Source organism: Molossus molossus, unplaced genomic scaffold (genome assembly GCF_014108415.1).
Source record: "Molossus molossus isolate mMolMol1 unplaced genomic scaffold, mMolMol1.p scaffold_m16_p_2, whole genome shotgun sequence".
NCBI classification, from domain to species: Eukaryota; Metazoa; Chordata; class Mammalia; order Chiroptera; family Molossidae; genus Molossus; species Molossus molossus.
Genome location: NW_023425355.1, coordinates 50,183,312 through 50,210,632, shown reverse-complemented (window position 1 = coordinate 50,210,632; position 27,321 = coordinate 50,183,312). Strand labels below are relative to the sequence as shown.

The 27,321-nt window shown below is 39.8% G+C and overlaps 2 protein-coding genes across 3 annotated transcripts in view; one reads left to right on the top strand and one right to left on the bottom strand.

Annotated features, from left to right (window-relative positions):
- TMEM255A (transmembrane protein 255A) overlaps window positions 1-18,736 on the top strand; it is a 53,668-nt gene extending 34,932 nt beyond the window's left edge. For both annotated transcript variants that reach the window (XM_036270665.1, XM_036270664.1), the window contains 3 exons: window positions 3,288-3,450; window positions 9,063-9,206; window positions 16,381-18,736. In XM_036270665.1, coding sequence (XP_036126558.1) covers window positions 3,288-3,450; window positions 9,063-9,206; window positions 16,381-16,539 — 466 coding nt within the window. In that variant the 3' untranslated portion in view covers window positions 16,540-18,736. The remainder of the gene's footprint in view (window positions 1-3,287; window positions 3,451-9,062; window positions 9,207-16,380) is intronic.
- Window positions 18,737-19,269: 533 nt separating this feature from the next.
- ZBTB33 (zinc finger and BTB domain containing 33) lies at window positions 19,270-26,798 on the bottom strand. The gene is made up of 2 exons (XM_036270663.1): window positions 26,564-26,798; window positions 19,270-24,192 (listed from the first exon to the last, which is right to left on the bottom strand). Exon 2 carries the CDS (start codon window positions 24,188-24,190, stop codon window positions 22,172-22,174), a length of 2,019 nt encoding a protein of 672 aa, XP_036126556.1. The 5' UTR covers window positions 24,191-24,192; window positions 26,564-26,798; the 3' UTR covers window positions 19,270-22,171.
- Window positions 26,799-27,321: the final 523 nt, after the last annotated feature.

Sequence of the window (27,321 nt, the reverse complement as noted above, 5' to 3'; positions counted from 1 at the left end):
CTACATGTACTGCCAGCCTGCCCTCAGTGTCTTAGAAGATAGGCAAAGGTAATTTGGGGGCAATCAGAAGCTGACTCTCAAGCCTCTCCTAGGTGCCTACAAGCCCACACTTTCCCTGACACACAGACCTGCCCTTTCCAAGGGATAGTCCTTATCCAGTTGTGCCTTTTTGAGCTTAACTAATCTGTGTGTCCTCCCTGCCCCACCCCCAGGACTGAGTACAGTGCCAACTAACAGGAGACACTCAGTGTATGCTTATAAATGGTCTCTTCAACTCTGTTCTGAAAAACACTGAAATCCAATTAAAATTCTGATGAATTGAAACACATTTAAAATTCCACTATGGAAACTTACTATGTAAAGCAGTGGTTCTCTAGCATCAATGAGCATGTTAACACAGATTCCTGAGCCTCACCCAAAAAATTCTGCCAGATTCAGTAGGACTGGGGCTAGGCCTAAGAATCTGAGTGTTGACTAGCTCTTTCTCAAAGACACATACACATACACACAGACACCCATAGGTACACACAAATAATGCACTGACACACACAGGCCGACACACATACATACAGATGATTCTGACACAGGCTGTCCTGTAACCACACTGATTTCAATTTCTTCGAGAAACACTGAATTTAACGAATCCTAAAATAATTTCATCTGTCAAGTTTAAAAGTCTTTTCTTGTGCAACTGATCCCTCCATGATTCATTATGGAGGTTAACCTTTAATTTTATTTTCTTTTTCATTTTCAGCATTCTTATAGCAGGAGAGTCACATGTAATAACCATCTTGATCCCAGGACATTTGGTTGTGACCTCCATTTTAAGAATCACAGTGTTTAGATTCATTATTGCTTCCAGTGGTCAAATTGTAAATTACTTTGAAACATCCAGAAGGACAGGAATTTTAATTTAATTCATTCACCAGGTATTTTATGTAGCACCAACTACATGTCAGGCACAGCAGTGAACCAAATGAATCAAGTCTGTGTCATCATGGAGCTTATATTCGAGTTAGGGAAACAGACAATAAAAAAGCAGACACATTAGTGAGGAATGAGTGCTACACAGGAACTAGAGAAGGGAAACGTCTTAGCCTGGGCTGCCATAACTGGATGGTTTCAACAACAGATATATTTGTTTTCTCACTATTCTGGAGGCTAGAAGTCCAAAGCATGCTAGAGTTCCAATGAGAGTTTTCTTCCTGGCTTGAAGATGGCATCATTCTCACTGTGTCTTCCTTCACATGGCCTTTCCTCGGTGACTGTGTATGGAGAGAGATCTCTATCTTACTCTTTTTATAAAGCTATCAATCCTACTGGATTAGGGCCCAACTCTTATGACCTCATTTAACCTTAATTACCTCCTACAAGCCCTTCTCCAAATCCAGTCACATTGGGAGTTAGGGCTTCCACATATGGATTTTGGAGGGGTCACAATTCAGTACATAGCAAGTTACGTGATAGAGAATGACTGAACTGGAGTGGAGGGATGTCTTTAAACAGAGTGTTCAGGGAAGGTCTCTTCAAGGCTATGATAGGTTTTGTCCAGCAACTCAGCTGTAGCTCTGTTTTTAAATTTATCTTTATTGTTGAAAGTATTACAGATGTCCCTCCTTTTTCACCCATTGAGTCTCTTGTCCCCGCTCCCATGCCCCTCCTGCCTTCCCTGCACTACTGTCTGTGTCCATTGGTTATGCATATATACATAAAAGTTCTTTGATTTATCTCTTCCTATTTCCTCTCTCCCCTTCCCTCTGAGATTCATCAGTCTGTTCCCTGCTTCCATGTCTCTGGATCTATTTTGTTTGTCAGTTTATTTTGTTCATTAGATGCCACATATAAATGAGATTGTGTGATACTTGTCTTTCTCTGACTGGCTTATTTTGCTTAGCATAATACTCTCCAGGTCCCTCCATGCTGTCTCAAATGGTAAGAGATCCTTCTTTTTTATACCTGCATAGTGTTCCACTGTGTAAATATACCACATCGTTTTTATCCACTCATCTATTGATGGACACTTGGGCTGTTTCCAGATCTTAGCTACTGTAAATAGCGCTGCTATGAACATATGGGTGCATATATTCTTTGTGATTGGTGTTTCAGACTTCTTAGGATATATTCCTAGCAGTGAGATCACTGGGTCAAATGGCAGTTCTATTTTTATTTTTTTGAGGAAACTCCACCCTGTTTTCCACAGTGGCTGCACCAGTCTGCATTGCCACCAGCAGTGTGCTAGAGTCCCCTTTTCTCCATATCTTCGCCAGCGTTTGTCATTTATCAATTTGTTGAGGTAGCCATTCTGGCAGGTGTGAGGTGATACCTCACTGTCATTTTAATTTGCATCTCTCTGATGATTAGTAACAAAGAACATTTTTTCATTTGTCTCTTGGTCATTTGTATGTCCTTGCTGGAGAAGTGTCTATTCAGGTCCTTTGCCCATTTTTTAATTGGATTGTTTGTCTTCCTTTGTTGAGTTGTATTAGTACTTTATATATTTTGGAAATTAACCCTTTATCAGATGTGCCATTGGCAAATATGTTCTCCCAGAGAGTGGGTTCCCTTTTCATTTTGATGTTGGTTTATTTTGCTGTGCAGAAGTTCATCCATAGTTTTTTATTGGAACATTGTTTTTTGTTTGCTGATGTTTTGTTTTTTGTTACTGGAATTTTTGAAGCCTGAATTCAGATCCCAGCCCTACCTCTTATAACTTGAGCAAGTTCCTAACCATCTGTGCTTCAGCTTCTTCATCGGTAAAAAAGGAATAGTGATAGTACCTACCTTGTAGAGTATTGTAAGAATGTACAGTGCTAATAGAACTTATAGAAATGTTCTGTAATCTGCTCTGTCCAGTACAGTAACTAGCCAATAGTGTGTTCCTTATAATTGTGGCTATTGAACATGTAAAAATGTGGTTGGTGAGACTAAAGAACTGAGTTTTTAAAATTTTACTTAATGTTAATTAATTTATATAGCCATGTGTGACTAGTAACTGCCATATTAGCACAGGTTTAATGAATTCACATGTGTAAAATGCTTAGCACTGTGCCTGGTGCATTGCCAAGTGTCAATAATGTCATCTAGGATTAGTGTTGGTGATGGTAACAAGTGTTTCACTGGCAGGTGGTAGTTTTTTGTTTTTTTAAATAAACAGCAATCACATGCTCCCCATATCTCTTAAGATAGCTCACCTGTTTTTTGTTGAGCTGTGTGGTAGCCAAAGCCCTGGGGGGAGAGGGGCAACCTACTCCCCAGGGACTGACTGAAGCGTGCTTCTCCCTGTCTAGGCGGGTTGAAATCACCAGTGGGTACTATGAATACATCGATGTCAGCAGTTGCCAGGACATCATCCACCTCTACCACCTGCTCTGGTCTGCTACTATCCTGAACATTGTCGGCCTGTTCCTGGGCATCATCACTGCCGCTGTCCTTGGAGGCTTTAAGGACATGGTAAGGAAGGAAGTGTCTTTCCATTCCACAGAGGCCCCTGTTGGGGGCCAGGACCAAGCTGGGCAGTTAGGAACAATGGGGACCCATGTTTTGAAGGGAGGAATCAGAAGCAATTGCTTCAAGAACGTAACTGCCTTCAAACATCTCCAGATATTTCTTGTTAACATGAGTTGCCTGTGCTCTTGTGGTATATTCTGGGGTGAGTCGGGGAGGGAGGGTGTTCTCAATTCTCTGGTTCATGCTGGTTATGTAAATATAGCCTTTTCAACCCCCCCCCAACACACACACACACACACATACACACACACAAACACACTTTTAGCAGGAACATTTTGGGTAGTTTTCCACTAAAAGACTTGAGGAGAGATGGAAGGAAAGATGCTTTTTAGCTACAGGTAAGAGTAACGGTAATTTCCCCCTCCCAGGAATTTCATCCTGGAGTTTCTCCCAAATGAGCATATAGACTTTTCTCTTTTTTTCCCTGCATTTGAAGAGCCAGCCCTGGGCTAAGCTGCTTGCCAGGTCTTGTTCTCAACTGCAACCTCAACCTCAACCTCAATCTCAATCTCAGCCTCCCCATGTTCCCCAGCCTCTCTTTCAACTCTTTCCATCTTTGTGTGTGTGTCTGCAAAGGCACACCAGGACTCAGCACCCAGTAGGTGCTTCATAATGTTGAGCTTCTTTCTTCTTTTGTTTTCAAAGCATTTCTAAGCATTTATTTGCTTATTTAATAAACCTTGATCTCAAATTATAGAAATAATAACTTTAGAGCTATGGTTATCCTCCTGGCTTCCTATGAGAATAGAGTCACTTGACGTGCTTTAAAAAACAAGATTCCTGGGCCTCTCCTCCAGAGGTTCTGATTTAATTGGTCTGAATTGAAGCCCAGGTGACTCTGATCTGGAAGTACTGAGTGTTTCTACTTTAGACCCTAAGAGAAATTCTTCCTCTCTTGACTCTCTCTCCTCCCCTCCCCTCCCTTCTCTCCCTCTTTCATATGTGCACTTCTCCTTCCCTTACCCCTCCTCCCACTCAGGAAAGCTCAAGCACAGAGAAGTGGGGGAAGCATCAACAAGGTGGAGCCCTTGGAGGGAGAAGGAGGAGGGAGAAGAATTTCCTGTTTGGGCCTGGGGGAGCTTTGGGTGAGAGAGATGAAAAGCTGTTTCTGGTTTGGGGCTTTTTTGGAGAAAAGAATGTCCTTTGTTTTTGGAGAGTTTCCCCAAGGTGCCAGTGAAAACAGAATCTGAGGCTGGCTGGTGGAAAAGCACCTGGGTTGACGAGTTGAGAGATGGAACATCAGGACAGGTGTGAAGAGTTCTCTGAATCATTCCTAGAGCTTTCAGAGTTGAGCAGCTGAGCTACCCTGAGGCACAAATGGAGTGGGTGGTAGCTACTGGGTAGATTAAATGGGGTTCCAGCAAGGACCCTTGTCAAAAGGTAATGGACCATCGATGTCTAGGCTTATTTCTAGACTTGTAACTTCACTGTGACCTTTGCTCTCTAGGGGGATAAAAGAGGTTGTTGATGGTCTGTCCTCATAGTTGGCAGTAATGGCCCTTTACTCTACAAAGTGCTTTTGCACAATTACTTTCTCTGCTCCTCACCACTACTAGTAGCTTGGGAGGTAAGTAAGTATTACTGCCCCCATTTCACAGATGAGAAAATGGGTCAACAGAGGTCAAGTAACTTGCCCTGAGTTAAACAGCAGAGCTGGGACTGAAGCCCAGGTTTCTCATATGCCAAAGCCTTGACTGTTTCTACTCCATCTCAGCTTCTCCTAGCTAGCATTTGGACAGCTCTTTCTGGTTCTACAAGAGTTTTAATAGACATTACGTCCTTTGTTTAGCTGCTTTAATTTCAAAAAATTAAAGTGAGTTGTTTCCAACTATCGGGAGCTTCTTTAACAGTAAAGGAGAGCAAGGGAAATTTTTATCATTATCCAATGCCAACCAAGCCCAGGAACTCAAGCAAGGACCAGTAGGGAAAATGAAAGATGAAAGCAAAGATCAGGGGGCAAGATATTTGATTCATGAGGTAAGAGAACACTAGTGGGAGTGTAAGATGGGGGCACCATGGAGGAACTACTTAGCTTGCTTTGTTAAAATGAGACATGTGTAGAAAATCCTGGAACATCAACCAAGTGAACCTAAATAAAATCCTCAGCTTAGGTTCAAATGTGGTTGATGACTTGTTGTGTACCTCCCCTCTGCATAGAATGGCCTGGGGTCTTCAGAGACTCAGGGTTGCTGTCCCCGCTAGGAAGTGAGGACAGGAGCCAAGGGCTGTGAGCTGGCAGTCCTCAATAGGATCAGCAAGGAGCCACCATTTCCAGAGTTGTGGGATCTTGAAAAGGACATCTTCACTTCCTGACCAGAGATGCTTGGCAAAATGGATCTTCAAGAAATGTTTGATGAAGTATTTGTTGATCAAAGCTATAAGGATTAGAGATGAATCTTTCAAAACTGATTATATCTTGTCATTTTCTCCTAATTGTTGTCTCCAATAGAAGTGGCATTCTTTCCAAAGTCCTCAATCATTGTCTCAGAACAGACTCGGTTTTGTCCAGAAAAGATTGCTTTCACCATTTCCTGTGCTACCAAGTAACCTTTGTTTCACTGGAGCTCAGAATGCTACTGATCAGTAATGGGGGTCTCATAACTTATACCCAGAATTTTAACAGAAACACACACACACTCCTGTATGCACATACAAATGGAGACAGTGCCCAAATTTATTGTAAAATAGGAATTATCAATTTAAAACATAATCAGACCATTATATGGGCCCATCTCTTTTGCCCCTTTCCCACCCAATTCTTTGCTTCACCTCTGTTCAATCTCTCCTTGTTGCCCTGTCCATTTTCTCCATATCCACTACTCTTGACTCTGTTCTCTCTCTGGCTTTTCAGTGCCCAGTCTTCCTCTCATGTTTCTTCTGTGTTTCTTTCTCTATAATAGTCAACTTCCATTCAAAATTATTCTGGCCTCCCAGACTTGATGAACACATACAAAAAAGCTTTTATAGATAGAGTTTACCTTGCATGATTGTTTCTCCATGGTTAGGCTTAATTTATTTGCATGGAAGAACTGGTTTCATTTTGCAAGAGCTGGAGGGTATGTATTTATTGATTGATTGATTGATTGACTGACTGATTGATATTACTGAGATTTTATTGGTGATCTTTCATTTTTAGGAAAAGAAATCTGTGAAAACAAAGTAATGACAATGATAAAGCATTGAACCTAGAAATACTCTAATTGGCTAACAAGTTATAGAAATACTATTTATCTTCTTACCTCATTAACTCAATACAAATAATTAATGCATTATTTGTTTAATTAATTAATTACTATATCAGGAATGAAAATTGGCCATATGTTAGCTATACAGTTGGGAAAGATATTTGGAAGTATTTTTTTGTTGTTCTGAGAAAGTACACAATGAACCACTGATCCATTATGATGTATCAGATAAAGCATACTATTGTACCCAAAGTATTAACAACCAAATATAAGGTGGATAATGACTTATTCTGATAAAGGTGTATAATGACTAACCAACCCACCTTGGTTAGTCATATCTCCTTTTATTATGGAGGGTTTTTTTTATTTAATTGACAGAAGACCTAGGGAACATGATTTCTGGGACTTCCTCAGGGGTGAAATTTCTTCTTAGAATGCTTGTGGAAAGGTAAGGGTATTTCTGAGCACTCTTCCTCTATAAAGCGAGCCAACACTTGGAATGGCCAAAATCTCAGCCCTCTCCCACAAATGAGAGAGGCTGAGAAACATTTCTTGGGTTATCTGTGAGCTGTATCATGACTGAGGTTTGTAGCTCTTAAAACCTCCTAGAAATGTAAACAGTAACCCACTCCAAGAAAGAGAGCAACAGAACTGTGTTGAAACTTGCTATAAGGGAATTTCCCCTGCCAACACCCCAACATGGTTGCCTGTACCACTGCCAAAGCATGCCCACACATTTTTATCACTTAAGAGTAAGCTTCTGCTCTCTGTTAATGTAGAGTATATATGTACCAAAAACAAGACTGATTTTGCAAACAGCTCTCAGTTATCCATACAAATGGAGAAGGTATCAGTGGTACGGTAAATGGAAAAAAATTTGCTCCACACCTTGACCCATGTGGCACTCAAAATATATGAATCACAGTCCTCTTTGAGCAGTGGTGACTTCCTTTTGCAATGCTTTGGTCCTGTTGGGAGCAGGACTCCCATCCTGGACAAGATTAGCTTTAACCCTTGAAGGACTACACACACCACCATGTTAAAATTGTATTCAATTATTTCTGCATTGTTTTGTTTACAAAAAAAAAATAATCAATATATTCTACTTGGTCTTTCATGGTTTCTGTTCACTGCTAGGGGTTTTCCTCCAGCCTGCAGGGCTGAAGAGAAATAAATACACTTCACGCCTGCATGGGAGCTCCTTCACAGGGTTGGAATATACCAGAATCTTCACAACTTTTACAAACCCTTTGTGATTCATCATATTTTTGTCACAGCAAAGCAGTAGCCTGTTCAGCCTTGTTTATTTGACATTGTGTATTTTGGGTCTTTTTTTTTTTCTTTTTTGTTTTAAAAAATCACATAAATAAACTATTTCAACTTTTCCATAGGTTTGAATTTTTCAAAATAAGTTGTGAGGAAATGACACAATACATATTAGTGGTAAAAACTTTGGCTGTATAACAGAAAGTGAAGAGTCCCCATTTACCTCCTAATACTGCTCTCCTCCCCAGAGATAACCACAGTTAAGTTTATTGTGAATCTTTCCAGATTAATTTCTTTTCATTTACAAACATACACACACACACACACACACACATATATACTATATATACATATACATATTATATACTATATATACATATACATATACATATATATAAATAAAATAGTTTGGGTCTCTATTTTTACATAAATTGGGATCATGCAATATTAATATAATATGGTGGCTTCCTTTTTATTTTTTATGAGTCAATCCATTGTGAAGCTCTCAGATATTTTCATGTTTCCATGTAGTGATTTCTTAGATGTGGTAGCTTCTTTTTTTAAAGACTTATTTTTAGATCACTTTTATGTGTTCAACAACATTGAGAGGAAGATACAGAGATTTCCCATATACTCCCTACCCCCACACATGCATAGCTTTTCTTTTATCAACATCCCCACAGTGGTACATTAGTCACCAAAAATAAATCTACACTGACCCATCATAATCACCCAAAGTTCATAGTTTACCATATAGTTCACTCTTGGTGTTGTAGATTTTAGAGTTTGGATAAATATATAATGACATATCTGTCATTATAACATCATACAGAATATTTTTACTACCCTAAAAATCCTCTGTGCTCTACCTACTAATCCCTCCCCCCAACCTCAACCCTTGGCAACCACTGATCTTTGTCTCCATAGTTTTACCGGTAGCTTGCTTTTTTTTTTTTTTTTAACAATATATCTTGGACAACTTTTTCTGTCACTAAATTGTTTATCAATAGCTTCACGGTATTCTGTAGTATGGATGTACCACAGTTTAACCTTTTTCCTAGTAATGAACGTTAATGTTGTTTCTAATGTGTGGTTTTTCTACAGAACCCAACTCTCCCAGCACTCAACTGTTCTGTTGAGAATGCTCATCCGACTGTTTCTTATTATGCTCGTCCTCAAGTGGCATCCTACAATACCTACTACCATAGCCCTCCTCACCTGCCACCATATTCTGCTTATGACTTTCAGGTATGTTTTGAGAAAAAAAGAACTCTCCATTACCCTTACTCTCACTCATGCTCTCTTGTTCTCTCCTTGATCATGGAACCTCCCTAATATCTATGAGATAGCTGGGCTCTCTGTCCCTGGTGGCTTTTAGCAGTTTGTGGGTACCCTGACTAACATAGGGACTATGTAAGCATGCAAAGATAGGATAGATGAGAAGGTGAGAAAGACACAAGAGGAGAAGAAACAGAGAGATGGAAAAATAGAGGAGAGAAAGAAATAGGATCAAGGTATCTCAAATTGTCTTGACCTACACCAAGGAGAAGATGGTACTCATTAGTACCTCACCATGGACCCCTGTCCAACAGTGGCTTTTTCTATTTCTCTGCCACAGGGAGAGGCCTAGTCCTGCTCCTTAGTACAAGGACATTCTGAGCCACACAGGGTTTGAATCAAATATGTAATAATCCCTCTATTTCTCCAGACTTCCTAACTAGGACTACATAGAAAAAATATTTTTTATAACAGTCCCCTCCCCTTTGTTGTCCTGTTATCAAATAGGTCAGGAATAGTTGTTACCAAATTTTTACTTTCCCTATTTCCTTTTGAGCAGAGACTAAGCACAGAAAAACGGAACTAAAAAAAGGCATTTAATTAAAAGGGATTCATTGTGTGCAGAGCACTTCAGGAAAACAAATGAAATGGTCATTTAGGCATTTTTATTGGTGGTAAACCCTTGGCCACATAAAAGTGGAATTACACTGACATCTGCTTAATTCAAAATTTGGGAACCAAAGGCAATACCTCAGAAGGAAGGGAAGCTCATAATGAATGTTCTGTTGACTAAGAGCCCACAAATGTTCCAAGAGGACATAAAAGCAGGAGTGTTTGGGGGTGCTTCCAGTTAAACAGCCAGTTTAGAAATGCAAAACCCTTGGGCAAGTTAATTTCAGCTTCAGATTAACAAAATAATTGAAACTGGAAAACCCCGTATAGTTGAATAAAGCGTATTTTTGTTTGGTTTAGATACTGTTTGGGGAAGTCTAGGACTCTACATTGCAATAGTAATACAGTTGACCCTTGAACAACTCAGATTTGAACTGCACAGGTCCACATATGCGTGGACTTTTTTTCAATAAATACACAGTCAGCCCTCTATATCCCAGGATTTCCCACCTGTGGTTGGGAATCTGCAGATATGGAGGGCCATCTGTCTGCATTGTCCTATGCCATTTTACATAAGGGTTTGAGCATCCAGAGATTTTAGTATTCATGAGGGGTTCTGGAACCAATCCCTCATGGATATCAAGTGACAACTGTACATATAGTGTGAACAGGGATTTGTTCACTGTTATAAAATATAATACTACATCAAGGAGGTGTCCATTAAAACTTGGAAAACATAATAATGTTAGAACTTGTTTTAAAACCTACGTATTCACAGGTAAACAATTCAGGGACCTTGTTACCTGAATAGATGATGTAGACTGGAAAACATAGATATGTTCAAAAAGTGCATAGATAATTTCAGTAGTAACAGAGGCACGAAAAGAATCCTTTAAGAGAATGCAAGGATGTTGAAACTGACACAAGGAAGGTCATCATTCTCTTGGCGCCCCTATAATAAAAAGTCATCCTGAGATAGAGGGGCAACACATGGGTTCAGCCAAAGAGGCCACCTCCATTATTTATATCAAAATAAACCATATTGATTATATTGATTTTAAGAATGTTCACTTTATAATGAGTCCCTGGTGGTGGCTGCTGCAAACTCTAAGACAGGAAGCCCCACTTTAGGGTATGGAGCCATCTCTCTCTCCATCATTCCTCAATCAAACACTATTCCAGGGATGAAAACAAGATTGACAATGCCAGTGGTGACTCAGGCTATTGGTTTCGGTTCAGTTAATGTTTACTCTGTGTTCCCATGTGCCAGGCACTGTACTAGGAGCTATGGATAGAGAAATTGAATGAGGCATAGGCCCTGCATTATGAATGAGACACAATCCCTAGATTTGAGGAGGTGGTAGAAGACAGCAGCGGGGACAAAAAAAGTAAATAAACTATTACCAAGAGTGTTATGGAACCTAGAAACAGAGTATCTAACCTAGCAAATGGATCTAAATCTAGCCACCTAACCCATGGGCTCATAGCAGAGCCTCCAGGGATTTGAGGAGGCCTCTCTATTTTTTAATAACAGCTGCTCTTTGTTGAACAGTTATGCTGTACCAAACACTGTGCTAAGAAGTGTTTTACATATATAATCTCGCTTAGTCCTTTGATGAAAATACCCTTGTCATTGCAATTTTTAAGATGAGATGACTAAGTCACAGGGAAAATGACTTCTCCACAGAGATAGTAAGTGGAGGAGCAAGGATTTGTATCCAGGTCTGATTTGAGAGATTGCCTTGAGTGTTCTTTGGAAAAGCTATAAATTTGAGCACAGCACAGATCTTTCCCCCAGTTAATTTTAGGATATTTATATTTCTACTTGTTTAAATCATGGGCTTCCTAATCATGACTCAGAAAGGGTCTCTTATTACATTATTAAATTGCTCAATAGTGCAAGGGCTACTGGGACACATACCTCTCCCAGCTCTTTCCTTAGGTTCAAGCTGTCTTTTGTATTTCCTTTTTGGAAACTTTATAGTTGTATGGTGGAGATTTAAGGGGTATGTTAAGTGATTTGTTTCCCTTTAGAACTTAAATGGTGTTTTGTTCTAGTGTTTGAGTTGAGCTTTTTTTGTTGTTGTTCATTAAATTCCATTCCCTTATAGTTTCATAGGAGGAAATACCAGTCTTTACTCAAGAAAGTCAAGAGAATATGGAAACATCTGCTTATGTTCTCAGATAAATAGAAAGCAATCAGGCCTTAGCTGGGTAGCTCAGTTGGTTAGAGTGTTGTCCCAATATGCCAAGGTTGTGGATTCAATCCCAGGTCAGTGTACATACAAGAATCAACCAATGAATGCATAAATAAGTGGAACAACAAATCTATGTCTCTCTCTCTAAAAATTAATAAATAAAATGTTTTTTTTTTAAAACGAAAGCAGTCAGCAAAAGGTACACCAGCTCTAATAATAAAACCACCAGAAACACAGATTGTTCCCCCAACCCCCGCAAAAAAAAAAATTAAAAAGCCAGAGCTCCCTATGCTCTTCTCAAATTATATCAGAAAAACTGACCTTTCTAGACTTTCTTCTGGATGACTTCCCCATTCTTCTCATTTCCAAATAGGACTATTCTTATGACTTAAAGTTTGAAGACTTCTGCTTTCTTTTTACCCCGAAGCTGATAGAAGGAAAAGGAAAGAGATCTTTGGGTTTTGTTTGAACCCCTCAAAGTCATGTCCTTACTGGTAGCTGTCCAATTAGAAAGTTTGGGAAACATTTCTTGTGGTCAGACATGAGCAAGCACTTGGGTCTGGTCAGCTGGCCCTGAGGATTCTGTGTGAGTGCTGAGCTTGGAGAAACAGGACTCTCAAACATTGGGCTCCAAGGTGTCCTTGCTTCTAATGAACTTCCCATCCTCCGAGGCAGGAAGGAGATAAACTGAGACTACCTTTGCCTCCCTGCTCATCTCCCAACACTCACTTCTCTTGCCCCTTGCATTCGTTTCCCCATTATTTGTCCTTCAGCTTCAGCCAAGTAGTCCAAAGTCTCTCAGGGCAAAAGCATCAGTATCTACCTCTGCTGGGAAAGTCAACCCAGTGTAGCTTTATGTAAACCCCTTAAAGATTCTAGCCATACTTCCCAGTCTAGCTGCTGGGCCAGCCCCCCTACTTTATTCTAACTATCGACTGATCCCTTTCCTGTTCATTTGGTGGATTGCCAAGTTTAGCTTAAAACAAAAGTCTAAGCCTATAAAAAATGCAAGTACTTCTGTTTATGTTCTTTATTCAACCACATGAGGGTACACACTAGTTTTCATCTTAGCCATGAAAAATGACCCATTGTAAATTGGGCCCATTTAATGAAAGGCCTGCTTTTCGTCCTGGGGGAGGCAGAATATAGCATAGGTTGCTGAGAGCCTTAAAAGGTGTTGTTGCTGCCCTCAACTTTTTCTTTCATTTCCTCTCTCCTGACAAAATTTTCCTTTATTCTCCTCCTTTCTCTGGTTTCTGACCTCCTCCTTCTTTTCCTTCCTCTTCCTTTTAGCCACTCTTCTCTCCATCTACTCTGGCTTTTCTTTCTGGGGCAGAAACAGGGGGGAATATAAAGACCAGGAGCTCCTGGATTTTCCCCTGGGGACACAGCATCTCTTGCTGGTAACCCTTATCACCTGGTCAGTGCTAGGGCTATTTTCTGAGTCACTACTTCCCAGTACTCCTGAAAAGAGGAGCCCACTGTGACAGAAATGCAGATTGGTCTTGTAGAGTGTGTGTCAGCCATCTTGCAGAGAGGGGGAGGCTAAGATGGAATAGCAGAGCTGTGTGTGTCCTGAAAAGGTGGTGCTCCTCTTATAGAACTATCAGCCTGTAGGCACCCCAGCCTCTGAGCAACAGCTCAGGAGGCTCAAGCTGACTAGGCCTAGCAGTAGGCTCTTTAGATGTTTTTATGTTTTGTAGTATGCAAGGATTCAAAGCTTTGTTCTTCTGAGCTGCCTGTCCCATTAGTAAAGTTGACTCTTAGGCAGGAACCAAAATGTACCAGGCCAGCTCAACAAAGCAAGATCTTCCCTAAAGTGCCTGCCTGTTGCTAGAAAACTATGCACTGGTACTGTGGGCCTCTCCCACCCAACAAGTCAAACCCCAAGGGTGTGTGGACTGCAGACAACGAGCTTTGTAGCTCTGCCAGGAGCCCTTAAATTTTATCTTTAAGACTCCCAGCATCCTCAAAGGAAGTAAGAATCATCCCATCCCTTCCCCCTCTAATACTTCTCAAACATGAAAGTAAGAAGTGAAAACTAAAGGCTAATGTACCATCCCCTTTTATTATCAAAGTGTACAACTGCCACCTACAGCAGCTGCTGCCCACAGAAGCCTTTAAATGCCTCTCAGGACAGAACTTCTTTTAGCTCCACTGTAGGAAATTCACCCCTCCCTTTTGTGGCTGGGAACAGATAAAAATGATCTTCTGACTTTCCCCATCCTGGAGCTGGATTTAAAAGGGCAGAGTACCACACCCCCAGCACAGAGATCTGGTCCCTGGTGGGGTTTTGCTCTCTACTCTGGTTAAGAGGACAGTGTTCTTAGTTGAAGAAAGCAGAAGAGAGAGGGAGAGAAGGAGAAAGGGTTCCAGGGCACCGAGTAGAAACTAGGGAATCACAATACTGCTGTCTTAAGAATGCATATTTTCGTGGGGGGGAGAGGAAAAACTGAAATTTTAGAAAGCAATCTGGCTTGAGTCCACTGGCTCAAATTGTTTTGCCTTGAATGGCTATGCAGGTTGTATGACCATGTCATTCTTTCATTCAAGATGAAATAATGGGTGGGGGTGGGGGAGGGAGGAAGATTGCAGCTAGTCTCTTCTCAGTCCTAACATTAAGTGGTAAGGGACAAATATTGCAGTGTCTCAAGTAAGGCCTACAAACCTGGGCAGTGGTCAGAACTGGGGATGAGGAGAATCAGCCAAGTGGTCTCAGGCTCCAGAAACCTCATGTCAAGGCTGACTCTAGATAGCTCCTGGCATGGAAAACAGACATGATCGATTCAGACTCTGGCCAGCAGAACAAAGTAAAGGTATGACCTCCCCGAAACAGTACTTGAACTCTTGAGAAATTCTGGTGTAAGTGGATTTTTTCCCCTAATATACCAGTTCCTCCTAAAGTTGCGACACAACAGAAAATTACCATTCTCCAGCCCTGTTTGTTGGCTGGTTTGCTCTTCTGGAGAGCCTAAAACTGGCCCCTGGCCTCTTGTCATCCCTTGTAGCTTCCTCCAGCCTTCAGGCCTCAACCTTGCTCCACCATTGGAGCAAGACAATGGTCTCCACGAGGTGTGATTGTATTCTTTGATAATAGATATCATTTTTTAAAAACATGCCAAGTTCTAAACAATGGACATGGACAACAGAGCGAGGGACAGGGTGGGGAGGGGGGAGGGGGGAAGGAGAAACATCTGTAATAAAAATAAATTAATTAAATAAAAAGATAATAAATAAAATAAAAATAAAAGCATGCCAAGTTCATCTTATATACTCCTGGAGTTATAGTTATTCAACATTTATTGAGTACCCACTACTTGCCAAGCTCTCTTCTGAGCTCTGAGGGATACAGCAATGAACAAAACAAGCCAACTCTCCTAGAGAAGGAAAACCATTAGGGTTCAGGGAAAGACAAGTGGCAAATGACTCTTAACACGCCAATTCACTGGGTATTTCTTAAATCTAAATCCTGTCCCTTCTCAAAGACCACCAATGTTGAACACAAAGTAAAATTGAATCCTCTGTGTCTGCAACTTAACAGATTGCTCCTCCCTATTAGCCATGCCTTTGTTCTTCTCTTCTCTCCAACCTACCCTGCCCTTTGGGGTGGTGGGCCACAGTTAAGATGAAATTGAAATTGTTGGACTTAGATTAAGATTCCAGATCCAGCCCTGGCCGGTGTGGCTCAGTTGGTTGAATGTCTTCCTGTGCACCAAAAGGTTGCAGGTTCGATTCCCAGTCAGTCAAGGTATATACCTGGGTTGTGGGTTTGATCCCTGGTCAGGAGGCAAGCGATTTATATTTTTCTCTCATATTGATGTTTATCTTTCTCTAAAAATCAATAAAACACATCCTTGGGTGACAATTTTTAAAAAAAGACTCCAGATCCAAGAAATCCACTTAACCTTTCTGACCTTAGTTTTTTGTTCTGTTTTGTTTATGAGATGGGCTCTGTGTATATTCTTGTAGCACAGACTTTCCCAGGTATTAGTGACTTAACCTCAAATGTTAAGGCCCAAACTACTAGTTGGGATGCTATTGCCATAGCTCAGGGAGAGGTATTGCAGGTTTAAGTTATAAACGTGGAAAAGGGGTTCAAAGGGAGGATTAGGAGAAGACCAAGATATCTGTGCATGAGCTTCACAGCCTGAGTGACTAAGAGAAAATGAGACCAGCCCAGTTTCATGTCCCTCTTTAATTTTGTGAGGTTTTTAGGAGGTCTTTGTTTCAAACAGAAACAAACTTGGTCTATTATTCATTTTTAAATAATAACTGACTTTGGGGAATTTCAACCTCGCCACCCAAACTGATGTTGTTTTATTTTCATTATACAGCATTCTGGTGTCTTTCCATCCTCCCCTCCCTCTGGAGTTTCTGATGAGCCCCAGTCTGCCTCTCCTTCGCCTAGCTACATGTGGTCCTCCAGTGCACCACCCCGTTACTCTCCACCCTACTACCCGCCTTTTGAAAAGCCACCACCTTACAGCCCCTAAAGAGGAATGCCTGCTGGCTATTGGGATTATTGTGGCTTTTGTATTTCTGCTTTAATTGAAGTATAGAGGGTACACAATTTAAAGTGTGATTCTTACGCATAGTTTCAAGTTTTACAACGGCCTGCCAGGCTAGGGAAAGATAGGAAAGAAGCTTATTTGTTATCAGTGCTGAGCAGGGGTGGCTAGTCTGAACCCAGGACTTCCATGAAGAGCAGTACACATGCTCTAAGCAAGACTGGGGAGCCAGCCCAACAAGAAGCTTGTCATGTTTGGACCTGCATTACCCTATGGCTCTCCCTCTGTATTCAGCAGAAGCGTGGTTGCCATCTGTTTCATTTTGTTTAAATGGAGTGTTGTCCTCAGGCCCTTGGCAGACTGCCACCCTAGTACCTCAGCTGAAGTACCTGGCTTATAGGCCCTATCTTTCCCTACCACTAATGTCAGTTCCTAAGGGAAATTTCCCACACAATGGGGCTACACAGTTCCATTGCAGAGTTCTGACTAGGATTTTGTTTGCTTGTGTCTGGATATTGAAAAAATCTGCCCACATCGCTTTCCTCTCTATGAGTATTGTGAAAATGGCTGCCGTGATTATTCAGCTCAGCTTCTGTTATTGGTACCTCCCAAAGGGAAAAGTGCAATATTCACCCGACTAGTGAGTAATAGGGTTGATTGTTCTGGAAGCACTGAAATACATAGAGAGCAACATGTGAAAGGTTTTAAAGAGATATGTTATACATCTGATAACTTAGGAGACAGTGGTTCTACTACATGTTTCAGTATTACAAAATGTATTTGCTACAGATATAAATCTTATGGTTAAAATTCAGTTAAAATACTAGATTAGGTTCTTAGGTCATGACATGAATTGTTACTAATCTTTGTGACTACTTAATCTTCAAATATTATGCTTCAACCCCAGCAAACTGCACGTATCCTGCACCCTACCCCAAAAGAATCATTTGTGTTTTAATGCCACTGCTCTTACTGGTCCCTTTTTCTGTTGAGACAAATCATGACAGTGTTCAAGATTATGAAAGTGTTATAATGCTGCTTTAAATCTGTAAAATCTCAAATGTAGCCAATTTGACAAATTCCTGTGTTACTGCAGATTAAAAATCCATCTGGCATATTGTGGTAGGTATTTGTACAGTTCTTTTCATTAGACATAGCTTTAAACCATCAACCTGATGAATTTAACACTTTGGCACTCATGCCTTCACTTCAAAATAAACACTTTCATTGCAATCTTTTGTTAACCCAAAGATTGATTTAAAGAATGATTGATAATCCTACACTTGTATCATGTAAAAACACAGGGGCTATAGGAGAGTACCTAATTAGACAGTTCTGCAAACAGAATACACACAGGAAAATTTTCCAGCCAATTGAGCTAACTCCCGACTTGATGGATTAGAGGTAGCAGGCAATCTACCTTGCAGACACCCAGTCATCAAGAACTATCAAGGCACAAGTACATTTACAAGACATTCAGTTTAACTTTCAGCACCATGAATGTTGTCTCATCCAGATTTCAAATCTGAAAAACTATAATTGTTTTTGTGTTATATAAAATTACTATTTTCTATAGTTCTGAGCATATTAAAATTCTGTTGGATTTCAAAAGGGGACTAACAACCAATTGACTTACACTTCAAATATCAACTTATAACACTCAATGAAATTTTTTGCTGTTTACACTTTACCTTTTGCTTTAGTGAATGTATATGAGTATTTAATTTTTTAAAAGCACCATTACACAGTATATCCTACATTTATCACATTTCTTAGTGTTAAGATTCTATAGCTCATTTCTATATATTTTTCTTACTTTACAAAATAACTTGAAACAGTACAGATTTTGTAACACTTAATTTGAGCAGCTTTTTTTATTACATTGAATTATATGAAGTGCACATTACCTTAGAAAAAATTAATATATGCAGCTTTACTCTTTTGCAGAACATTTGCTGTAAGGAATTTGTATTTCCAATATGTACCTTGACTGTATTTTGTAATATTTACTGCTTTATTCCTAATTCTGCTTTAAAGTATTGAACTGGGCATGAAATGTTAAAATATTAACCCAGAATCTATAAGCTGGATGTTGCTTAAAATCTTTATCACTGCCATGTTGGAAATTCAGACTGTTTTTGTGATGTTTCAAATTAATAAAACGATCCTCCTTGTCCACTTACATCCGTCTTTATGGAATCTACAAAAGTGGCATAAACGTTGTAAAGCAGTGATTTTCAACCCATGTGCTACAAGAATTTTTAAAACATGAAATACCTGACTATTTAGTCAGGAACACTGACCTCTTTTCCCTTAGACTGTCAAATTAAAAAAATGACAACAGCCAACACAACAAGAGCTGTCCAGTGTGAGTGAATAAAAATTATACCTATTTTTTGTAAGATCAGTAAAAAAATATTTTTTTCGGTGTGCTGCAGAATTTTAGTAATTAGTTTATATGTGCCATGAGATGAAAACAGTTGAAAATCACTGCTCTAAAGTGACATACAGCAGCTGACTCACTTTTGACTATTGGGGTTCAGTATACATTGGGCATGCAAATAACCAACATATAAAACTTAATGGAGAATTTTATCATGCTGTCATCAAAAATACAGTTCCAATCTCCTGCTACAAAAATTGAAAAAGAACAGAATATAAAGGTCTATACAACTTCTGAAAGATAATCTTGTAAAAAATGCACTCAAAAATCACAATTAAAACATTTTATTTTTGCCATATGAATCTCTACGAACTAATATCAGGTAACAGTTAATGAAAAGTAGAACTTAAAGTCATGATAGGGAAGATTGTACAAGTATGAATATTACAGCATTAGGTGGAAATGAACAATGTTTTATATGACTGACAGAGGTGAGGAAGCCAGTGCTGTTGAATAGCAATTAATTCTTTAGAATATGCATGCCTTGACCATACAAAGTGCCTCGGGTCATTTTTACCACTTGTTTTATCTTTTTGGTACAATAGGAAAAATGCAGCAATTTCTCATAGTAGTTGCATGTGGAGAATAATTGCCACCAAAATGATAAGGATCATTTAAAATAGATTTTAAAGGGAATCTTTAAAATCTAGTTTTAAATTGCTATGGCATTTTAACATCTTTGCTTAGTTTAAGCAGTTTCACTTTCTGTCATCTCTTTTAATAAAATGCTATTTCAAATAGTTCCTATCCAGAATATGTATAGGTAATTCATCATAGAACTACATTTGAAGCCAACTTGAAAGAAAAAGTGAAGTTCAATAGCCAGAAAACTAAGTATAAAACAAGAAAACCCCACAATAAGTTTTAAACAGCGTCTTGCTGCAGACTTCCAACCCAATAAATACTGGGAGTAAAGGATGTTGGCCCCAAAGGAATATTCCACATGAATTTCAAATGTTGAATAAACTTCTAGAAAAACTGAAGACCCTGACATACATGCAAGTAAGAGTCTTCTGGCAAAAATACAATTTAATTTTCCTCCTCCCCAATAACTCCAGAAGATACCTTCAGTAGGCACAGTTTAAATCTCATACTCAGACTTTACATAAAGTACAGCAGCAGTAAAAAATTATATCCATATTACTCAGAATGGATAGTTTTCCATTATAGAATTCCTGGTTTGGCATAACAGCCTTGTAGAAATTACCAAGTTTTATGATGACAAACTAATTTACCTAGCACTTAAGTCTGAAAGGTCTGGAAGCTCTGCTCACATTAGTATCATTCACACTTGTAGAAGTAATGATGTCTAACTGGTGAAATAGCATTAATGAAACTCAAATTTCCACTGAAAATATTTCAGAATGTACCTATAGCCAAAGAGTAATGCTGTCAATATCCACACATAAAGGAAATAGATATTGTGAATCCAGAGAACACCGAGTCTTAAGATATAAGGTAATTTTAAAATTTCCAAGGATTAGTTTACAAAATGGTTTTTGAAGGTCTAGACTCACAGAACAGAAAACAGATGCATGTCATTCTAGTCCTCGGTAAGCAAAGGATAACTTTTTCTTTCTCCTTGTATTATCAAATACTGATGCCCGCAGCTAACAACTTAAGAAACACTGAAACCATTATCTTCAAATCTAGCTTACCATCAGCAGAATGATGTGTATATGAGAAATTACGATTAAAGCTTTATTTAAGTTCCAAGTCAAGAAATAGACTATTTTTTTAAAATACATGGTTAAGGAGAAAGAAAATATCTATGTTGAATTAAGAAATACTTAAGCAAAGTTACACATGACTAATAACTATGCACAACAATCTTTTTCAGTATCTATTAAATTTTTTCCTTTGCAAAGTCATTTACAGAAGTTCGACAAGTTAATCTTGTTATAAATGCTAGGCTATATTTTCCAACCTGCTTCCTTTTAGTTCTAGCACTTCAATAAGTTTTTACTTTATTTTCTAAGTGTTTAAATATGTGTCATTTTCAAAGGAAGAAAAGTGGTATTTACTGTTCTCAAGATAAATGGGGATCAATAAGCCTATATTACATTCCATATATAGTTTCTGGTTGCTATTATATTGCAGCAATTTGCAGATGGAATGGAACTTATTTTAGAAGGGGTAAAAACCTAAAAGGTCCTGCTGAAAGGAAAATACTAGAACACTGATTCAACTATTTCAAATGAAAACTTCCTATTAGAGATTCTAAGTAATATGAACATTGAAAGATATGTGCCAGTAGCCTCCCACTCAAAATATGTAGGAGTCTCATTTCTGTAATCTATCGTGTATAAAGATTTATTGTGGTGGCTTACAGATTTGAAATTTGAAATTTTTCATGGGACTATTTTAACCATAATGAGCAAAAAGGCAATCTCCATTCACTTCCACTGTCTCTATCATATAAGAGCGAAAATTCCACACACAAAAATGCAACAGAACTTTTCATCTCCTCCTTCTGCATTATGGAGATTCGTATTTTTGACCACAGAGACCACATAGCAAAGCTACATATACACTAGTCCCAGCCACCAAAGTCTTTTCCACACCATGACAATAAAAGCAAGATTTAATTCTAATTCGCTAAAACAAATTCTTCAGATGAGACTTGACTGCAGCCCATTTTCATGGGGGGAGGCAGGTGGTTGCTATCCATTTGGACTAGCAGAATACACAACCACGTAAAGACTTATTTTGAAATTTTCCAGAACAACTTTAGAAGTTCTTGTTTACTTTGTATGCCATATACAAGACACAACACACATTTATAGTCTCAATATTAAGAAAACTGAGAATTCAGCAGTAAAGTGCTAACATAGAAGGGGAAATTTTAAGATATACTAGGGTATGCTAATAACTCCAGTTATTTTCAAAAAACATTCAGACTGCTTCAAATTCTATTCTGGAAACTATCTCTCCAAGTTTTTTTTTGCCTCTTTTAAATGAGCTGATAGCTAACTATATAAACAGATACTTGGAGGATGGGACTCCTCAATTTCTACACACTTTCGGAATAATTTGCTTCTAAAAATTATCAACAAATAATCCAACTAAACTACCTTCAGATGACATGGCAGATCAAATTCCTTAATTTGTTTTATAGGTCTTCTGAAAGCCCTGCCCCTAATCCAAACCAAAACTTTGAAATTTCAAAGCAGTTCAATAAGATTCTGGTATTATAAATTCAAACTCAGTACTACCATCTGTTACATTCTGTTTAAAAATTGAATCATTTTCCTGCTGAATAAAAATATCTTCCCAGGTCATTGGCTTGTTCTGAGGAGTAGATGTGGTCCCTACTGGAGGTTCTTTCCCAGCATCAACCTTATACCCAATACCATCATCCTTCATTACAGGCACAGTGCCTGACCTATCAGAGAGGTATGCATATTGTCTGATCTGTAAAGATCTGCATGGATGTAAACGATAAAGCTTCGAGTCTCCAGATGGATCTTGACTATGAACTGACTTTATGTGTGAAGACATAAACTGATAGTTGATGAAAGATTTGCCACAGGCCAAACACTGATACCTTCGTTCCCCTGTGTGATGAATTTCATGCTTTGTGCGATATTCTGCAAGAGGAAATACCTTCTCACAGTAACGGCAAGGATACTTCTTTTCCCAAGAATGAATGTTAAAATGTCTCCGCAAGCTTGTCAGACAGACATATGACCTTTTGCATACAATACAGATATAATAGACCCTTCCATCTACTATTAACTCATAGTGATCATCATGTTTTACTTTCATACGTTTGTTTGCCGGCTCACTGCTAGACGTTTTTGGTATCTCATTCTCAAGTCTGGCCTCCCCTTCGTCAGGGTCGTCTTTGACAGGGATCACTATATCATAAGTATCTTCACCGATATTTGCATAAACCTTGCAACCAGTTGACAAGCCTTCGATTTCAGTAGCTGTATCTAAAGTAATGATCTTCTGACCCTCCATTAGATGTTTTGATTCTAAACCTGGATCATTAGTATTTCTAGTAATTATATCTGAAATTTTTAAAGAATTGGAAAGTGGCTCTTGCAGAAGTGTAGGGATCTGCATCTTCTGTATCAGTGATCCATCAAAAGTGGTATTTTGGGGGATATCAGCCTGTGGGACCAAAGATGTATTACTGACAGCCGAATCTGGACTGGAGCTAATAGTGTCATCATCATCATCTATAATTTCCTCCTCCTCCTCTTCATTGGCCTTGTTTCCTGTTAAAACAGCACTGTTCGGTGTCGGCTGATTCTGCACAAGTAAATTGATTGAAGGAGACTTATGATTTGGAAGTGAAGGACTGACATTTGGTGGCGTAGCAAGTGATGTCTGATTTAACAAAATAATGTTAGGAGTCAGATGTGTTGGGGCTGAAGATACCAGCAATTTTTCACTTCCTTGTGTTTGGCTCAGAGTTGCCTGATTCACAGGAGTAGAAAGTTTCTGAGTAGGTGTGATATTTGTTAAAGGGGGAGAGTTATTGCTAGCACAAGGTGCGACATCTGAAATAGCAACAGAGCCTGTGGTAGGCTGGACTTGTGCCACTGCACTGGTACTTGGCAAAGTCTCCTTTGCAGGCAGAATCTCAGAACAGAAAATAACGTCGTCATCATCATCATCTGAATCAGTAACAATGATCTTTTTTGTCTCATAATCTTCAGCAGATAAGGAAAAAGACTCTGTTATAATAGGCATTATAGTGGCCCCATTATCTTGGGTTTCATCTTTTGATTTTTGTATTTCAAGGTTCTTGTCACTAGAACCAGGAGGTAAGGTTTCTGCATTACCATCCTGAGCTGTACCTGAGATGCTTTTAACCTGTGACAATGGAACGCCAAGCTCTGCTATAAATTTAACTCCTAACAACTGCCCTGATTTAATTAACTCGTCAAGTAAATCTGATCTAACACGAACAATTTTAGAACTATAGATATAATTGAGAATTTCTGCAAAGATTTCTGCTCTTATAAAGCTTAGTTCAACAACTTGCCCAGCAACTGAGAAGAGCTGATGGAAGTAAGTACTAGAAGCAGAAAGAATATTCCTGTGGGCCCGGAATTTTCGGTCTTCCACAATAACAGTAACATCACAGAAGAGTCCATGGCCACGTTGCTCATTCAAGGAGTTCAGCAGGCTGCCAGAGTATTGAATGTCTGTAGCAGAAATCAGTTTTCTACTCTCCATGCCTATTAGAGGAAGGGAGGAGACGGGGATGAAAGAAGATTAGAAAAGAAAAACAAAAGTACTTTACCATTCAGAATTTTAGCTACAACATCATTGAATAGTTTGTTCAAGTTTTAACTGAAGTTTGGCATAACTCTTTGGCTTTTACATAAATTGTTCATATGGGTTGGATTTTGGACAATGCGTCAAATCTCATGACTTCCCCCCTGAGAAGACAAAAGCAAGTTTTAAAGTGATCTACAGATGTGAACAGTATTCTCTTCCTTTGAATCTCAAATATATGCATCACCACTAAGCAATTTTTTTAAATTAGAATTAATTTTTAGTTCCAATTTTGAGTTTTCTCCTTAAGAAGCATTAAGAGTTCATTTTTAGCTGTCTTAAAAATTTTTAAAGAAGAATCTTCATCATGAACACATCAAAGTTATTTCACCTATAAATGAATGATTTAAATGTCAGAAAAGTTTGGTGTGTGGGATACTGAGTCTGAAATATATACTCTTCCTAAATTTTAAGTTATCTTTAAGAACATATTCAAAAGCTACTCTCTCCAGCCAAAGACTGAATCCACATTTATAAGCACTGACAATTATTACCTCTAAACTTCCCATTATTTTTCTTTTTATTTAAATTGCAATGCCTCATCAGGATAAAGCATTAAACACCATTCTTTCCTCTTCTTTCTTCATTCTCTTTCTCCTTCCCCTCACCTCTCTACTCTTACAATCTCCAGAGGTGGAATGTTAAAGAGTGTTCAATGAAGTCAATAGATGCTACTATAAAAAGTAATACAAAGGAAAAGGAAACTTCACCATTTCTTAATGCTTATTTGCATGAAAACATTTTGTTGGTAAAGAATTATTTGCATTGATATGAGAACTTTTTTCACATCAAACGAGTTAATAAAAATGAAAACAAAGTTACTGGAACAGTGCAGACATTAGTCTAGAAAAAAATAGGGGTGATGTCAGTAAACAGCCTTGCTATGTACCACCCCCAAACATTTTTTGCACTTCTCAATAGATATTTCCAGTAACAGTGATCTGAGTTGTTAAAGAATTAGCTGACAAGTGATTTTGGTAAAGAAATGCTTTTATTGCTAATATTCTTTCCCTTTAGAGTTACCAAAACAGTACCGCTGTTACAGTGCTTAAGTCATATACACGTGGAAGGCAAGGCACCTCAAATATCTTCTCAATATTTCAAAATTATAGCTTAAAAATAAAAAGTAGGTGAAAAGTCTACAGATCAAGGACTTAAATCATCATCAGTAATACGGCATTGCTTATTAACAGTACCAAGAAATTCTAGGTTACTATAAAGGCATTCATCTGAAAGGGTGACCTTTGGACAGCGAGCCAGCAACCAGGGCTTCTGAAATATGGGGATTTCGAAAGAAGTCACTTTTCAATGGATATATGGGTTTTCTGAATACGAGCCCACAATTTTTGTCATTTGCAAAAGGATTTTTCCAATAGAAGAATGCGTTAAATGGACGTGTCCCGGTGGCACTGGACTTGGTTTCATTTTGTTTAGGTTTCCTTCTTCTCCCCGTTAGGGTGGGCCCAGATACTGCACAAATCGGTCTGAACCCACCCCAAGATTTGCGACCTGACTCTGGAAAAGCCATTCCGAATCACTGGGAGAGAAATCCTTGACTGGGGGGGCAGGTGATGGTGGAAAAGCGAGAAACGCCAACCGAGAGGGAGTGAAACAAACCAACACGCGGCTCCCTGCGGCAGCTGAACCCCATCTTCATTCCTCCACCTTCTCTTCCACATTTGCACCCAGCCGGCTGCAGCCGAGGTTTTTAACCCCATTTCACGCAAAACGGCGGCTTCTTGCAAACACAGATGGAGGTAGTAGCAGCACGGTGAGGGCGGAGGTTAATAAGGCCAGCTGGGGAAAGTAGAAGGTGGCGAAGAGGAGGGTGGGGGTGCTGGGAGGGGAGGGGATGGGGTCGAGCAGGCGGCATTGTTATGCCCCGGGATGGGGACGAAAGGGGAGGATGGGCCTGGGAGAATGGCTCTAAATCAAAGTAGGGAAGAGGAGGAGAAAAAAGAAACACAAAAAGGCAGGGAGAGGGGCAAGGAAAAAGCCAAGTGGGTCTCTGTGGAGGGCTTCCCACGCTCCGGGCCTACCCAGGGCACTGGCAGTCCCGGGGCCCCTGACGGCGAAGGGGACTCCACCGCGGCCTTCCCGGTTGGCCCCCTCCTTCACTCCCGGGCCCACACAAAGAAAGGGCCGGAGGGGCGAAGCCTCCAACTCGGCCGCTTCCTGGTTCAAGTGAGGAGAAGGCAGACGCAGGCGCGGCCCAGGGACGGAGGAAGCAGCGCGCCCCCCGCCGCTCCCGGGTCGGGGCCGGGGCCGTACCTGCTTTCCCGCGCCGCCGCTTCTCTTCGTCAGGCCGCGCCGAAGGGTGGGAGTCCTCCAACAACAAGAGGCCGGACTCCGCGGCGATTCAGCTCCTTCTTTAAACGTCGCTCCAGTCTTGGGCGACGTCGACGCGGCTGCCGCCTCCCGCCGCCACCGCCGCCACTGCCGCAACCACTGCCCCACGCCGCCGACAGAGGGCACAGCGCGTGGGCGAAGCGCTCAAGTCGAAGGCGCCTTCCACCTCCGAGCGCACTTCGAGTCTTTCCGGAAGGGCCCCAGCTCCAGACGGGTCTGCTTCGGCACCTCACTGAGCCTTCGGCTCTTTCCGTAAGGAGACAGGAGGAAGAGTGGGCAGCTCTTGGAATATTCGGCCCTTTCCCGAGGGCAAAAGGGTGGGAAAAAGGAAAGGGAAAGATCGGGTAATGCACTCACAAGTGGTAGGGATGCACGGGAAGCTAGACGCTTTCATCTAAATTCAGTGTAAGCATCTAGGGCATAACTTTAAGAGGCTATCCGGGTTTCATTTCTTTTGCAAGTCTGGAACTGCTTTATTACCCTTAGATGATAAGCCACCTTGAAATACAATCTGAATAAATAAAATAAAGTAGATTTAATCAGTTTATGATAATTCAAGTTCTGGGATAACAACTACATTATAGTAACTGTTTTTAAGATAGAAATCTAGTGACTGGACAAGTACTATCTTCTTAATTGACTGTTAAATGATCCAGTACTATGTTAATTCCTTCTTTCAA

Coding starts and splice junctions, on each gene's coding strand:
- ZBTB33 (XM_036270663.1), bottom strand. CDS start 24,190: ATGGAGAGTAGAAAACTGATTTCTGCTACAGACATTCAATACTCTGGC.